Below are 17,331 nucleotides of genomic sequence, written 5' to 3'. Positions count from 1 at the left end.
GACAGCAAGTAAGTTCAGGCAGATGTACTACCTTTGAGTGGTGGAGATCACTTAAAGGGAGCATGGACGGAGGGAGGGAGGGGAGGTAGGGAGGAAAGGAGGGAGGGAGCTGAAAAGAGAGGAGTAGATAGAGAAAGAGGTAGTCGCTTCCTCCATCTACCACTTTTTCTTTAAACACCTCTCTCTTTTCATCATTTTTATCCTTCGACTCCTTCCTCCTATCTTTACATGAGTTTGTCTTTTTTATTTCCGATAGAGATCTTCTCTCTCTCTCTCTCTCTCTCCCTCTCTCTCTCTCTCTCTCTCTCGACAAATCCGTTTACCTTAAAAAACGGAACCTCATGGGGGGGGGGTCTTCGACGTCAACTTATCAGCCATCAGCAATTTTTTCTGTTATGATTACTAATATCAAGAAGAGGAGCATAGGAAGAAAAAAAAAGCTACTTCTGAAAAGCTTCGAGCTATTTACCAAGCACAAAGCAGAGATGAAGTCTCTTTCTTTTTTTCTTCATCAGCCGGGAGGCGTACGCTCGGGAGCTCTGTTTTTAACAGTCCCTCAACTTACATTCTCTCCTTTGAGCACATTAAGCATTCATAAATAAAGAAGCCGTGGCTAGGAATACATAAACAGTGCAGTAGTGCTGTTTATTTCATAAAGATGCTCTGTGATGATGCCCTTAACACTTAATGCCATGAGGACGTTTAGTAATTTCATTCTCTTCATGTTTTAATGTGGCTATTATTGTGCGTCTAACCTGTTCCAAATCATTTGGGGTATGTATTATACACAGTTGAAGTCGGAAGTTTACATACACTTAGGTTGGAGTCATTAAACCAAGTTTTTCAACCACTACACAAATATTTGTTAACCAACTCTACTTTGTGCATGACACAAGACATTTTTCCAACAATTGTTTACAGACAGATTATTTCACTTACAATTCACTGTATCACAATTTGACTGTGCCTTTAAACAGCTTGAAAAAAATTCCAGAAAATGATGTCATGGCTTTAGAAGCTTCTGATTGACATAATTTGAGTCAATTGGAGGTGTACTTGTGGATATATTTCAAGGCCTACCTTCAAACTCAGCGCCTCTTTTCTTGACATCATGGGAAAATCAAAAGAAATCAGCCAAGACCTCAGGAAAAAAAAATCCAAATGCCTGAAGGTACCACGTTCATCTGTACAAACAATAGTATGCAAGTATAAACACCATGGGACCACGCAGCCGTCATTCAACTCAGGAAGAGGATACATTCTGTCTCCGAGAGATGAGCATACTTTGGTATGAAGATGCTGGAGGAAACAGGTACAAAAGTATCTATACCCACAGTAAAATGATATCAACATAACCTGAAAGGCAGCAAGGAAGAAGCCACTGCTCCAAAACCGCCATAAAAAAAGTCAGACTACGGTTTGCAACTGCACATGGGGACAAAGATCATATTTTTGGGAGAAATGTCCTCTCGTCTGATGAAACAAAAACAGAACTGTTTGGCCATAATTACCATCGTTATGTTTGGAGGAAAAAGGAGGAGGCTTGCAAGCTAAAGAACCCCATCCCAACCGTGAAACATGGGGGTTTCAGCATCATGTTGTAGGGGTGCTTTGCTGCAGGAGGGACTGGTGCACTTCACAAAATAGACATCATCATGAGGTAGGAACATTATGTGGATATATTGAAGCAACATCTCAAGACATCAGTCAGGAAGTTAAAGCTTGGTAGCAAAAGGATCTTCCAAATGGACAATGACCCCAAGGATATTTCCAAAGTTGTGGCAAAATGGCTTAAGGACAATAAAGTCAAGGTATTGGAGTAGCCATCACAAAGCCTTGACCCCAATCCCATAAAAATGTTGTGGGCAGAACTGAAAAAGCATGTGCGAGCATGGAGGCCTACAAACCTGACTCAGTTACTCCAGCTCTGTCAGGAGGAATGGGACAAAATTCACCCAACTTATTGTGGGAAGCTTGTGGAAGGCTAACCGAGAAATTTGACCCAAGTTAAACAATTTAAAGGCAATGCTACCAAATACTAATTGAGTCTTCTGACCCACTGGGAATGTGATGAAAAAAATAAAAGCTGAAATAAATCATTCTCTCTTCTATTATTCTGACATTTCACATTCTTAAAATAAAGTGGTGATCCTAACTGACCTAAGACAGGGAATTTTTACTAGGATTAAATGTCAGGAATTATGAAAAACTGAGTTTAAATATATTTGGCTAAGGTGTATGTAAACTTCCGAATTCAACTGTTTGTTTTGCTTCGAATAGCTGTTTTTGAATTGTATTTCTGTGCTTCCCATCATGTACAGGTAAATGCCAAAATAAAGGAAACACTTTATTTAACCCTTTAATAAGGGACACAGTATATAGAAAGCATGTGTGGTTCCTGAGTTAATTAAGCAAATAACATCCCATCATGCTTAGGGTCATGTATAAAAATGCCCAGTTGCCCATTGTTTTGGCTACACACGCACACGCGCGCACACACACACACACACACAAAGAAACAGACAGTCTTTCTCTATCTCATTGTCCCTTTCCCCCTCTCTCACTTCCCAATAGGGTGAGAATGGAAGCATCCAAGACATATGAGATAAGGAATACAGTCCTGAGATAAGAAATACAATCGCATCCACTAATCATTAACTAACAAATAACACCCACATATTAGCCTGTTTAGCTCCACATATCTATAGGAGGCCAGGGGAGTGGGAGGCCAGCGGAGTGTCGGAGACCAGGTCAGCCTCCCAGCCAGGCAGGAAAACAAGCAAGAAGATAGGCCTGTGACATATCCTATTGGTTCATTAACCTTCATGTACCTTGCATTAAGAAACAGCAAGGTCAGTTTGGTCAAACGGGCATTCCTAATGACCTGGCGGCAGGTAGCCTAGAAGTTAAGAGCATTGGACCAGTAACTGAAAGGTCGGTGATTTGAATCCCCGAGCCGAATAGGTGTAAAATCTGTCGATGTGCCCATGAGCAAGGCACTTAACCCTAACTGCTCTCGATAAGAGCTTCTGCTAAATTACTCAAATGTGACTCCTTTCATGAAACTAGGTGCATGCTGCACGTCACTACTTTACAGGAGCAGCATTTGAATATAAACATATGATTTTTTTTCAAAATGCAATTTTTTTGGCCTAAATGCCTTCTGGAACATAATAAAAACGTGTATTCCATCCATAATTATGAATAAAATTGTTAAATTACGAGCCTAGTTGGTTTAGCCATGGAAAAAGTGAGGAACCTTCCCACTAGCCATGATTGGCTGAGATAATGAATGGGATGGACATTCTGGGGGATGGGTTTGGATTGGTCTGCCATGTAGCACGCTTCTGTCAATAACGTGAGCTGTTCAGTATGTGTTTGACAGTCCTTTCTACTGCACCGTTTTTGAAAGATATAATGCTAGCAATCGAGAACTACAAAAAAGTTTAGCTACTTTTCTCAACAACATTGATGCCCTGAATTTATCTGTCGGCAGATCAGTAGGAAAAAGTAATGGGCTACTTTCTACACAAACCACGGTCAGTGTGAACCGGAGTGAATTTACACAAAGCTGGCCAAACAAGATGTAGCTACAAATCAAACGGCTACGTGCAGATTCATACGACAGCTATGACAATGTTTGTATTGGTAGTAGTATGAGTTGGGGTTATGCCGGTTCATTGTTTAGCTAGCTAGCTACCACGTTGGCCGGATTATTACATGACCCATCAAATTAGCAGGTGTGTCTGGGGGTGATTACGGCCATCGATTGTATTTCATGAACATGTGTACATGTCTAGACAATAGGGACCCATCCACTTAGCTAGGTGTTGCTAACATTGAAAGTCAATATATATAAAAAATATTTAAATAAATAAAAAGAGTTCTTAACAGGGCGTGTTTTTTTTTACCCTCGCAGGGAAAGGGAATACTCCAATATGTCATTTATCTAAACATTTGTAAGGTACTGAGAAGTGATCAACATCCGACGAGCTTCTCCTTCACGTCTCTATGGATTAAAATGACAATTTCCTTCACATTACCCATGAATTTAGACAAGTGTGTCTGGGTAAGCCTCATCTAATAATGATACAAATATTTAATAAATATTTTTATGTGGACACTTTCTGTTTTTGATATTGCTACTATGCAAGTATGCAAGTACTATCACTGTACCGTTTACACCTTTTTCCTGTGCATGTGAAAAATAAAGTTAGATTTTATTTGATATAGCGTGTGTTTACCACATGGCTTCACATGTGAATCCTTAAAGAGATGGGTGGTACTAAGGCTTAAGAGGGTGTGAATGATGGTGAATGGGCGTAGACAAAGAAGAGCTCTCCAGTAGGTGTACCAAAAAAAGGGCAATTTTCTCAAAAGTGGGGTTACAAGTTCATCGACTTTCAAAGTAGAATTACTTTCCCATTATTCCTCAACTGCATTGTGTGATGGACAATTCCCTAGCTCTGAGTCTTTAATTTTATTCAATGTAAAAAACACAATTTCAATTTTTGCTACATAAGACCGAGTGGTTTTGTGTATGTAATGTGCAAGAAAGACATATTGTGGACACCAAAATAGTATAGAATTATATTCAGATTACTCCTTGAATGACGACATGCACCCTTTTTTAACTTGCAAACCATGCTCTCCAATATAAGAACACTTACCAATTTTCTCCCTGAACCATTTTAGCGTAACAGCACTGAACTATTTTACAGGCCATGGCTCAGTTCTCATTCATTTGGGCACGGTATCGTCTTGATGCAATTTCCAGAGAACATCTACGGTAAATGTCTGAGAGAACAGACTTTATACAAGTTCATGTCCACCTGAGAAGGGCAGCGCTACATAAATGGCAAGAGGAGAAAAAAAAGTTCTACATTATTGAAAAGATTGTGGCTAAGAGTATGCTACAGAAAAGGGAGATTACTCATACTTGGGCTAACACTAGGCAGAACGGACATCATGGGTCCCAAAAGGCCTTAATGGAGTCAGGTTACATCATTCTTTTCTAATAAACAGACAGAAGTTTTCCCAAAGTTACTGCCGCATAAGTTGGGGTTTCTCCATGGGACGTTGGTGGTTTTGTGGCATGCATTACATAAATGGTTATTTCTAGGCTCAAGGTCTAGCCATAGGACACTTGAACCTCGCAAAGTGAGTTTGAAACTCGTGGGAAACGTTTGGTTCGAGAGACTTGTTCGCAATGTGTTCCATACATCCACCAAAATGCTATGAATTAGCAAAGCATGTTATGTGACACTGCAAATAACTCCAATGCTTTTGTCTAACATAAGTGTGATTGCTTTACTTATATTGTTTGTAAATATGTAAATATAATTAATTTTTGCATTGTATTTGTAAATGTTGTAAATTTGTATGATTTGTGTACATGCAGGGCTCCCTTGAAAAAGACGCATTGGTTCAAAGGGAGTTACCCAGCTAAAATAAAGGTTAAAGGGGAGTTTCTCACATTCTTCTCTGCAGGTCCTCTCAAGCTCTGTCAGGTTGGATGGGGAACGTCACTGCACAGCTATTTTCAGGTCTCTCCAGAGATGTTTGAATGGGTTCAAGTCTGGGCTCTGGCCGGGTCACTCAAGGACATTCAGAGACTTGTCCCGAAGCCACTTGCGTTGTCTTGGCTGTGTGCTTAGGGTTGTGTGCCCAGTTGGAAGGTGAATATTTGCCCCAGTCTGAGGTCCTGTGTGCTCTGGAGCAAGTTTTCATCAAGGATCTCTCTGTACATTGCTCCATTCATCCTTGCCTCGATCCTGACTAGTCTCCCAGTCCTTGAGCTCAAAAACATCCCCACAGCATGATGCTGCCACCACCATGCTTTACAGTTGGGATGGTGCCAGGTTTCCTTCCAACGTGACACTTGGCATTCAGGCCACAGAGTTCAGTCTTGGTTTCATCATACCAGATAATCTTGTTCCTCATGGTCTGAGAGTCTTTTGGTGCCTTTTTGGCAAACTACAAGCAGGCTGTCATGCAGGCTGTCATTTGTTGAATGTATTTGCTGTTTATTTTGGTTGTGTTTCAGATTATTTTGTGCCCAATAGAAATTAATGGTAAATAATGTATTGTGTCATTTTGGAGTCGCTTTTATTGTAAAAAAAAAAAGAATAGAATAAGTTTCTAAATATTACATTAATGTGGATGCTACCATGATTATGGATAATCCTGAATGAATCGTGAATAATGATGAGTGAGAAAGTTAGATGCATAAATATCACAACCCCGCTAAAAATGCTAACCTATCCTGCTATTGTAAAAAGTGCTGTAATTTCTAGATGGTTAACCGGATATAGATGAAAATACCCTGAAATTAAAGCTTACAGTTTGTATTTTAACATCAGTCATTGTATCATTTAAAATCCAAAGTGCTGGAGTACAGAGCCAAAACAACAAAACATATTGCACTGTCCCAATACTTTTGGAGCTCACTGTATATTTCCACACTATGCAGTTGGAATAATACTGTGACATTTTTAAAATTATAATAATGCCCTTTTAGTGTAAGAGCTGTTGAAAAGACCGGTTGAAATTTCAGCCTGTTTTGGTGGGATGGCGTTTTGGTCTGCCTGGTGACATCACCAGACAGTCCAAGCTAAATTCTTGCCTGAGAAATTTCTCTTTGCTAAGAAGCTGTAAGGGGTGCGTAATCGGTGGCAGGGAAGTCAGAAGCAGGAGAGCAGAACTTGGTAATAGCCAGAGCAGTTTAGTAGCAAAACCCACTGCATAAAAATAACATGAATAAGTGGCTACAAAAACCCGTCGCGCACCCAACAACACGTGCACAAGCACTTACAATAAACAATCCCACACAAAGACAAGGGGGGAAAAGAGGGTTAAATACACAATAAATTATTGATGGAATTGAAACCAGGTGTGTGGAAAAACAAGACAAAACACATGGAAAATGAAAAGTGGATCGATGATGGCTAGAAGACCGGTGACGCCGAGCGCCGCCAGAACAAGGAGAGAACCCGACTTCGGCGGAGGTCGTGACAGAAGATATGTTTGCTTCTTTTGGTATGGTACTTCATTGTAACTCAGAAATCATTTGAAATTGAGATAAAAACATCTGCATTGTGCCTTTTAAATAAATCAATACAATCGAAATAACCCAAGATCGTATGTTGACAACTATGGAAAAACATTCAACAAAAGTTAGGCTATTTGTTCCCTACCTTGTTTTTTTTTACCAGTCTAAAGTTGTTTGGCTTTAATTAGCAGTACCCTTGCAGGCAGGTTTTTAGAGGTTTCTCAAGAGCATCATTAGATGCATTAGAAGTGACCCTAAATTGCCCAATTAATGTACTAGAAAATGACTTGAGTATGGCTGAGATCAAAGTGAAGCGCCTACATTAGCACCCCTTGACTCAGGCTAATACACTCCCACTTTACGACCTTCAAGTCCCCACAGCCCATGGAATGCTTCCCGGTAACGATGACACATTCCACCAAACAGCCCCTTGTCAATTGTGATGATTGTGACTGGTGTGTGCAGATCGCTACTTACACGCATACCTTTCAGGTCTGTAACATGACATAGAGATACAGAACTAATGGAGATAATTGAAATTATTGAGCTATTATTAATTTCCTGTCACGTCCTTCAATTGGTATGGTAGTGCCATTAGTGGGATGAAACCTACAGTATGCGATAGGTATCTCTCACCAAAATTGGGTATTGGAATGTTTAGGCCTTGACATTTGCTTGTCTGGCCTGTCCATGTAGCAGATTAGTTAGTGGGCATTGTTTTTTTTGTATTCTCCAACCTTTTGGGGCTATTAACAAGTAAAATAATTGTTGCCAGGAGATGTGACAAGAAATTAGCATTTTCAAATCATTAAGCAACTAATTGCGCTTCCCATTTTAAAACCTGAGGTCATTACAGAGGACACTGATATAGTGGAGCACCAAGCAGAAAATACTAGCCCCATCTGTCCGAATCGATAATGATTAATTTATAGGGGGTCATGTTTGCTTTTATTTTGAAAATACTCCACCATCCTGACCACCACATTATCTATCATTTTAACAGTGCAATCCCAGTCCCTTTGTGGCTTCAGCAGATGTTTTCTTATTCGTTATTGGACCATAAAGAAGCAGATCCATCTTGATAGCAGCCAGCCGCAGGTCATATCTAGCTAAACACCACGACAGCACACTTTTTTTTGTCTTAACTCACGCTCAGTACTGTACAAATACCAATTCGCCACCCTAGACTAATTAAGCAGGGAAATTTAGGAGAGAATTATCTTCCGCCGAGAGATCAATTTCTTTGAGGACTGTCGACTCAATCTCTATAATTACAATCATAAATAACTTGTCATTATCTGTTCCATTTTTGGTGATGAACGAGACTGAGGAGATTTAGATTTGAGGGGAGAGCCAATACAAGACTCGCCTTTTCGGCCAACAGATTTATATTATAATGTGCAGCTTCACCACAGTTTTACAATCATTCCGAGGCTTGGGGTTGATTGAAAAATGTGCATAATGCAAGAGCTATCTATCTGGACATATTTAGAGTTGAAATTTTTACATTTACATTTTGGTAATTTAGCAGATGATCGAGAGCAATTTACAGTAGTGAATACATGTTTTTTGTTTTTTTTAACTTGTCCCCCTGGGAAATGAAAACACAACCCTGGCATTCCAAACACCATGCTCTACCAACTGAGCCACACGGGATCACATGGGACCACCACAGTTTAGAAATCCTAAATCTAAAATGGAGAAATGTAAATAATCTGTGTCTGTTCAATTAGACCTGATGACTACTTTTTGCTCTCATGCAAATAACCAACTGCCATGCTCCACTTGTTGCTCAACTGCTCAGGAACCAGAAAAAAAAATCGAAATTATACTGCTTTATGACCGTACCAAACATTATGCCACTCTTAAAACGCTATCTCAGGTACTTTATAATTATTCCTTATCCTCCCCTCAAAAGGAGTTCACCTGGGTTGAAGTCAGCAGGATTTTGAAAGTCCCTATTTATTGATACTTCTGCAGCCCAATTGAGTGTTCTGAGGGTTCTGTATTGTAGCATGGGGTATCTACAGAACTTGCCGGTGAACCAAACAGTATTGTGTTCTCTCTCCTGGCCCACTATGCTACCTTGTTCACCTTCTGCATTGCCTTTCGCAAACATAGTGATCTCAAGCACAGCAATTGTACAATAGCCACCTGCTTCGCCCCCACTGCGTGCCTTGCTCTGGCAGTCCAAGACAGCTGAGGCAGCAATTTGCTTCACGAGCAATTTGAACACTCAGTTAATGTTTTGTTTTTCGGTCAGGCTGTGCTTGTTTTAAGTACAACCTGGGACGTAGGCTACAGAGTAGAAAGTACAGAGTTGAGAAACAAAGTCATGTGAAGAATTAGTATTAAGACCGTACAACACGACACAGAAAAATAGTCCTTTAGGATTTGAAATACAAATCCTTGCAAAATAGTATGGTGAAGAGGACAAACGTGATGTATCTGTGTGGGTAGGGGAGTGCTTAAGACTATTATTGGTCTAGACGTATTCTGTTCCTTGTTGGATTCAAAGAGCAAACATAGCCTGGGCACTGCAACTCGAGGGAATGATAAAAGAAAGAATACGATATAATTTGTCTGGGTTCTACTCTGAACTTCAGACTGGGAACATTGGTTTAAGTTTATCACTGTGGTGAATTTATGCCAGTACGGCCTACAAACACAGCAATACACAAATTACTTTTTTTATAGACATTCTTATTGGTTTTACGTGGGTGGAACTTCATAATATTCACGTTTTCCTCTCTTTACAGATGCAGCACTTCATTCCCTAATACACATTTTCTCATTCCATATTACACTATTCAAACTGTACTCTAGTCGAGTGTTTGAAAACCGCAAGATGTAGAAAGTTAAGCATGTAAACTAAGTTGTTGTCTATAGGTGTAACGATTCTCGTTGGTGGAAGGAGAGGAGGACCAATATTTTTCAATATTTTAATTGAAAAAACTGGGGAAAACAGGCTACCTAAGTATGATTCTCAATCAGAGACAACGAACGACACCTGCCTCTGATTGAGAACCATACTAGGCCAAACACATGGAAATATAACATAGAAAAAAGAACATAGACTACCCACCCCAACTCACGCTCTGACCAACCGAAAACAAAGACATAAAAAAGGAACTAAGGTCAGAACGTGACAATAGGCTCCTTCTGAAAATATTATCCTTCCCCTTCAACGTGGCCACTTTTACAGAGTGAGAGCACCCTGCGACACATCTAACAAATGGAAATAATGCAATTTGTTTTGGCCTTTTATCCGTCAGAGTAGAGCGACTTCCTATTTTACACTCTGTCAGGTTGAGCACATCTGCACGCTTGTGAGAGTGGCGAAAGAAATTACGATTCACAGTATAATGGGAATAAATGGATAGATTACCTTTCTTAATCATGAATGAATCTGCCGTGAAGAAAATTGACATAGCCATAGCACATGATAATAGCATACGATTGTGCTGCTGAAGTAACATGAGGTCTGTGCTTGTGTTTGGTGCCTACATTGAAAGGCAATTATTTAAATTTACCTGCCTACTATTGAAAATCTTTGGCTAAATGCTCCGGTTGACATGTAATATACTGTAGATATAGATTAGTAGTTAGAATGACAAACGAATAGTTCTCTCTCTATCTAAAGTGTATGGACACTTGGCTGACATATTGGCTGATGCAATAATTTTCTCATTTGGGAATCAATGTCTTATCATGCTCTGTGTATCCTGGGGGAATATGAAAAATATCCTACAATACAAGAACACCTTTTGTAAAATCAGACAAAAAACATAAAATGTTAAAATCTAACACAATACATGGATATCATCAACACTTACGACTCCATTTGTTGTGCTTCTCTGACTTCTCTTATCACCCTTCCTCTTCGACCATTTTCCAATTTCAACCTCAAATCATATAACCTTCATTCAAACACCCGTATCACATATGACATGACTTAAGTCATCTCCGTGTTGATCAAAATGGAGGGGGGGAGAAAGAAACAGGAAAAAATGCTATATGCAAATGAGGTCCCTCATTCATTGGAAAAGTCGATTCTGGGTACAAACATCATTACACTCGCAGGTTTGCCTTTCACGCAAATGACTTTCTCTAAGACAGAGAAGTTCATTACTAATGGCGTTTTCTATCAAGTCCGCAGCCCACCCAAATGCTAATATCTCTGCCACTGGATTCTTCACCTCGCAGGCCTGACTCTTCATTGCTGTGGCAATTACAACAATGTTACTTTTCCCTCTTTATGGAATTATCCATTATCTCCCCCTGGAGCTAGCTACCAGAAACAGATGCTAACCAATCTCCTAGCACAGGCCACTGGAGCTCAAATGAACTAAATGAACAATCCCTTTATATGTATCACTATATTAGTAGGGTCTTCATCTGTGATTTGTTCATGTATCTATTCCGTCTGTCGCATCTCGGCAAGAGGAATACAAGGTTAGAGAATCTCCAAAGCTCCTAGCTACGCCGACAGATTGAACTACTTTTTGGTGTATCAAGCCACAAATAAAGTACAAGGCAGAGGAATTTTCTACATGGCTCTTTAACAAAATGGCCGCAAATACAGATATATTCTCCAAGGGAGATACAGAACCATGTCGGAGATACGTAGACTATTTTTGGAACAGAGCAGAGATAGAATAGTATGTCTACGCCTTTTTGTGTTATGTATTATGCATTGTTCTGTAACATTGTAAAAGTACACTACCCTTACATTGCCCTATAACTGTACCCTACAACCCCACTCTCTAACGTAAAAAGCTTGACCTTGCAACGGGCACTTGCATTCTAGCTCAGTAGACTACATGAATAAGACATGAGGCCTCCAAAAGAAGTTGAATTCTGAAACACAACTTCGACAATGTTTGACTTTGGTTGGTTTCGCTGGCCAGAAACACATTCTAGAGAAAAGCAGGTGTTAAGACAAGATTTGCTTTGTTGTTGAATGTGCTCATTCAGGTAGAGTTTTGCAAATCTGTTGAGGGTTTATGTGGATGTGAAAGTGTGTGTGTATATCTGGGCATCTGGTGCATGCCTGAGTGAGTGAGAGAGATCTGGCTCTCATCTGGCTTGACCAGAAAGCATTACTTTATTGCCACACAGAAGGGCTTTCTGCTGCGGGATATGTGGCTTCACTCATCGTCAAAGCGGTGATAGGACACCAGGAGAGATAGGGAACTAGGGACTGGTAACATAACTAGAGTGCCTACAGAAAGTTTTCATACCCCTTTACTTGTTCCACATTTTGTTGTGTTGTAGCCTGTTGGTTGTTGATCATTGCTAGAAGAAAGCACAGTGATGCCGAAACGTTGGTGGTTCACCCAATACATTATGGTGTTTATACATAGTGTGCAACTCTCTTAGTTTTTATAGATCATTGCAAGGCAGCCATAGATTCTTAAGTTGATTTAAGTCAAAACTGTAACTAGGCCACTTTGTAAAAAACTCCAGTGTGTTTTAGATTATTGTTCTGCTAAAAGCATACCCATAACATGATGCAGCCACCACCATGCTTGAAAATATGAAGAGTGGTACGCAGTTGGATTTAATTACCTTGACACATTTTTTGCAGTTTGACTTTAGTTCCTTACGGCAAACAGGATGCATGTTTTAGAATATTTTTAATCTGTACAGGCTTCCTTCTTTTCACTCTGTTATTTAGGTTAGTATTGTGGAGTAACTAAAATGTTGTTGAGCCATCCTCAGTTTTCTCCTATCACAGCCATTAAACTGTTTTAAAACCACCATTGGCCTCAAGGTGAAATCCCTGAGTGTTTTCCTTCCTCTCCGGCAACTGAGTTAGGAAGGACGCCTGTATTTTTTGTAGTGACTCATACACCATCCATAACTCCACTTCATCATTATGGGGCATTGTGTGTAGGCCAGTAACACAAATTCACAATTTAATCAATTTTCAATTCAGGCTGTAACACAACAAAATGTGGAAGAAGTCAACGGGTGTGAATACTTTCTGAAGGCACTTTACATGCTAATGCCTTAGCCGAGCTGAGAGGCATAGGGTCTGTGAAGCAGATACAATGACACTCATTTCCCTCGCCTGTCTCTGTGTGTGTGTGTGTGTGTGTGTGTGTGTGTGTGTGTGTGTGTGTGTGTGTGTGTGTGTGTGTGTGTGTGTGTGTGTGTGTGTGTGTGTGTATATACAGCATGTGCCTGCATGTTATTGTGTGTTTCAACACAAATTCATAAAACACACACACACACACACCGAGCCATAGTGTAAACATGGGGAGAGGCTGCATGGGAATCTGCCACCTTTTCCTTTCAGTGGGCCCTCGGGGACCGTGCCAGGGGCCTTGTGTTCGCCTCGGCGGTGGAGATAAGGAAGAGATGACAAGGCGCTTCAGAGAGTCGTCAAGCCAGCTCATTCCTTTAGGTGGGGAGCTCCCCACTCAATAGGAACTCATTTTCCATGCTGTGTAATTGTGGGGGATAATGGAACACACCTCATTCAGAGGGCCAAGGCATTTTATAGGCATTTTCTCCATTCAGAACATAACAAGTCTGCTTTAGGGAGATAGGTCTAAAACCACATTGTCTTTTTGAGTCCCGGGACAGTGGGCTTTAGCATTTCAATAGGATGTTGTGTGGAATCAAGATAAGCATTTGCTTTTTATATGTACAGTATGTGATTATGATTGTGGTGCAAGCAAATAACTTCTGATATGCGACAAATGTTTGTATTCAAAGTAAACTATTGTGAATGTGCACTTCCTATGACAGTGCATATATCTCAACTGCAAGTATTACAAAGTTACAACCAAATATAGGAAACTCATTTAGTTATACAGTTAAATTATAAGAGAGGCTAAAACATGATAATTCATGACCTATATGATGGAATGAGCCACTTACATTTGAGACATTTCATTGTTTTAAACCTGATTCAAAGAGTCATTTCTTTCTCTCCAGTTAAGTGAATATTAAAGCAGAAGCAGATAAGCCAAATTAAATGTGATTCGAATATCGCTCAACTTTCCATTAGAACACCAAGAGACAGAAATAGAAACTACTTTGCATAACTCAACCAGCATCTTAATTATCATGTCAGGAAAATGTTTGAAAATGTGTTAATTGATTTAGAAAATCCAACTTATTTGGCTAAGTTACTAATTGAGTCAGACTAATTAAGTCAGTACATTCAACATGAGTGGAACCAAAACCTGATATTCAACTATATGTGTTGAAAGGGAAAAGAAAGAGGACAGCAGAGACATAGAAACAAAGAAAGTCTAGCTTACCTGGTTGGTTAGTTGAAGAAACTGAGAGTTAAATGAACAAGAGTTAGCATTTCGGTTGCAGAGAAAGCAGCACCTACCACGTAAAACAGTGAGTCTCGTAGTTGCACTCAGCTCTCCAACAGTGTTGGAGGCGACGCACTCGTATATGGCTTCATCTCGGGGCGTACGCAAGGGCTGAATTCTCAACACCGAGCCAGAGCCGTCATCGAACTCAATCACCTGCAGGTGCGAGAAACAAGATATGTTAAAGGAGTTTTTTTGTTCACAATCGGTGACGGAAGCTTGCACAGAGCAATTCCAACCACTCCTGCAGCAGAGAATAAACAGATTTGGCCTACAACACTTGACGGTGCCAAACACACTGTGCTTCCCGTCAGAAAACTATGAAAGCTGCTATGGATAGTATAGCCTCATATTATATGCTAATATCAGCTCTTAATAAAAGCACCTTATTTGAGTGAGTGTTTGGGAGTATATGTGCTCTTTGTGAATTGTCTAAAAAGTGCATCCACCATCCACTCACCTTCTCTCATTTATTTGTCTGACCTGAGACAACTGACCAGGTGAAAGTCAGCCTGAGGCATGTCTTTTCAATTATGTGCCGGTGAAGGGGAGGAGACGAGGAGAGGATGGAGTTTTAGGCAATTGATATAGAACCCACGCATTGTGAGTGTAAGAGGAAAATATCCGATGTCTGTAGCATGTAGATAATAATTACATCATTGTCAATATTGATCAATGTTTTGTATGGCTAGTTATGCCCTTAGACTGTTGTCTATGATTGTGTTTATGATTGGCTACCCACTGGTATAGTTATTACCAGAGAAGTTGTGTTCAGAGAGCTTATTATTATATAGTAATGTATTGGAAGATTAAACATAATATCAATTCAAAGATGGCTCACAGCTCTCTGAGATCAACTTTCAATCCGAAATATGAGTTTATCTTGTGTACTAATTATTGGGAAGATAACCAAAGTGGACAACTAACTTTAAGAATGGGAAAGTATCTATTGGCCAGTCAGGAATTTAATTACTTGAACTTTTATGTCTGTTTTTATATTTTATGTTAATTTTGGTTCGCCCCACTCTTAAAGTTGACACACTATTTAAAAAAATTAAAAAAATATCACATTGAAATATATCAAATGGGACAGAACATTAACAAACAATTAAATGTGGTTCAATAAACAGTAACGAACAATTGTTATCACCATGACGTGATAGTAGTACAAAAAGACATGACCGATTGTTTTGGACGGACGACACATAAAATGTTCACAAACAGGTGTTTTGTAGCTTTTACAGCTATCGTTGCATGCTGTATACTCACTGTTTTTAGAAAGCCCTGTATCATAACTCATTTTTAAGCAATTTTAGGTAGGTTTACATACAACAATGGACTGGTAAGAACCCCTGCTTCATACACACACGCATACCGGCACATAAGCACACACCCAGACACACATGTACAGAGGCCGGCCTCGATACTCATTGGTACAGTTCAGAGCATATCATTTCACGTGTTAGTTTAACAAAACACCTTGACGGTTCAGTGGCCAAGCGAAAATGGTACATTTGGGCAATCATTGCAAGAGCATGTGATGATGGTAAGTAAAAGTGCTCCCTTCCCCATTTCAAACTCAAAGAGAAAGAAAATGGGATTGAGAAAGTCTCAGTGTTTCTGTAAAGGGAAATGGGCTTTGTTAGGGATGAGGAGGCGGCGGCACGTGAGTGGGGGAATGAGGGTGGTTGCACGCAAGCAAGCAATCTTCGCGGCGGCGAAGGGAGTGTTAGCAAGCTAGCGTGTTAGCATTCAGCATGTGGAGCGGCGCAAATGCGATGCACTCTGATAAGATTCGATTTCTGCCCGGCGTGTGAGATGCCAAAGATGCGAGAAGGTTCTCCAAACCCAGATAAAACCACTACTGCTGAGTAGTAGTGTGGCAAGAAGCCATACTATGATACACTCCGAAAGGGAATGACACAGAAATTAATAGAAATCTTATCGGTGTTCGGAGATGATGTGTTATTTGTCATGGCGATTAAAGAGAAGAACAAATCAAAGCTTGCAGCCAAGCCAAGCAGGGAGGGGGACATGCATTTAGATAAAGATGCCACGAAGCAAAAGAGCTTTGAACCACAGAGCTACATCGCTCTTGTTTTGCATAAGGCAGCCAAACACAGCATTAATATAGGTATCTGGGGCACACCATTTCTTCCCCCCTTTCTTTCTTTCTTTCTTTCTTTCATCCTTTCTTTCTTTAATTACAAATCTGTCACCAGATCTCTGTGTACTTGCTCATTATAACTCAAGCATGTCAGACGGCCTGGGCCAGCGTGATTATTAGAGCCTGCTAATGCGTGGTGGCAAAGGAGGTTTGGGCGAGAGGGGGGGGATGGATTATGTGTTAGGGGTTTGGACCAAAAGCACTGTTGAGCATTCCCGTTTTTGTCGAGCATTTTACATCAGAACAATAGACCTAATACCTCAAATCTCTGGTTGCTGACTTTCTTCCCCTTCTTGTTCCAAACGATCTTGGGGCGTGGGTCTCCCGTCGCTTGGCAAATGAAGGACGCCACCCCTCCTTGCACGCCTGTTTGGTCATTGGGGGTTCTTAAAAACTTTGGTGGTGCTGGAAAGAAGAGAGGGGGGAGGGGTGAGAGAGGACATAAATAGTTAGTGCGGGGGCTAAGTGTTGTAGAGAGCAAGCCATTTCTCTCCCTTATCAACGTGCTCACACCAGAAGGTCACAAAGTTTCCGATTTCAGCAGTTGCACGGTATCGCTAAGAGGATTGTCTTTGGAGGTCAAGCCAGACTCTGTTTGGAGCCTGCATTGCTTCTCAATGTGGAAATATAAGATCAGATACTTGTATAAGGATGCAATCAAGAGAAGTAGGAATACAGATATAATCCTTGTAGTAAATAAATTCTAGTGTTGTAAATTAAGTCATACATTTGGAGTGCAATACAGTATAGGGACTACATATTTAAAGTGGAGG

At 40.3% G+C, this 17,331-nt stretch overlaps 1 protein-coding gene across 31 annotated transcripts in view; it reads right to left on the bottom strand.

Annotated features, from left to right (window-relative positions):
• The window catches only part of LOC109897033 (receptor-type tyrosine-protein phosphatase delta), a 593,471-nt gene that overhangs the window by 99,758 nt on the left and 476,382 nt on the right, over positions 1 to 17,331 (bottom strand). For all 31 annotated transcript variants that reach the window (XM_031832363.1, XM_031832396.1, XM_031832394.1 and 28 more), the window contains 2 exons: positions 16,818 to 16,963; positions 14,406 to 14,547 (listed from right to left, as the gene is read on the bottom strand). In XM_031832363.1, coding sequence (XP_031688223.1) covers positions 14,406 to 14,547; positions 16,818 to 16,963 — 288 coding nt within the window. The remainder of the gene's footprint in view (positions 1 to 14,405; positions 14,548 to 16,817; positions 16,964 to 17,331) is intronic.

The sequence above is a fragment of the Oncorhynchus kisutch genome, linkage group LG9 (genome assembly GCF_002021735.2).
Source record: "Oncorhynchus kisutch isolate 150728-3 linkage group LG9, Okis_V2, whole genome shotgun sequence".
In the NCBI taxonomy this organism is placed as follows: Eukaryota; Metazoa; Chordata; class Actinopteri; order Salmoniformes; family Salmonidae; genus Oncorhynchus; species Oncorhynchus kisutch.
The sequence above is the reverse complement of the archived record's forward strand: the minus strand, read 5'-3'. Positions and strand labels throughout refer to the sequence as shown.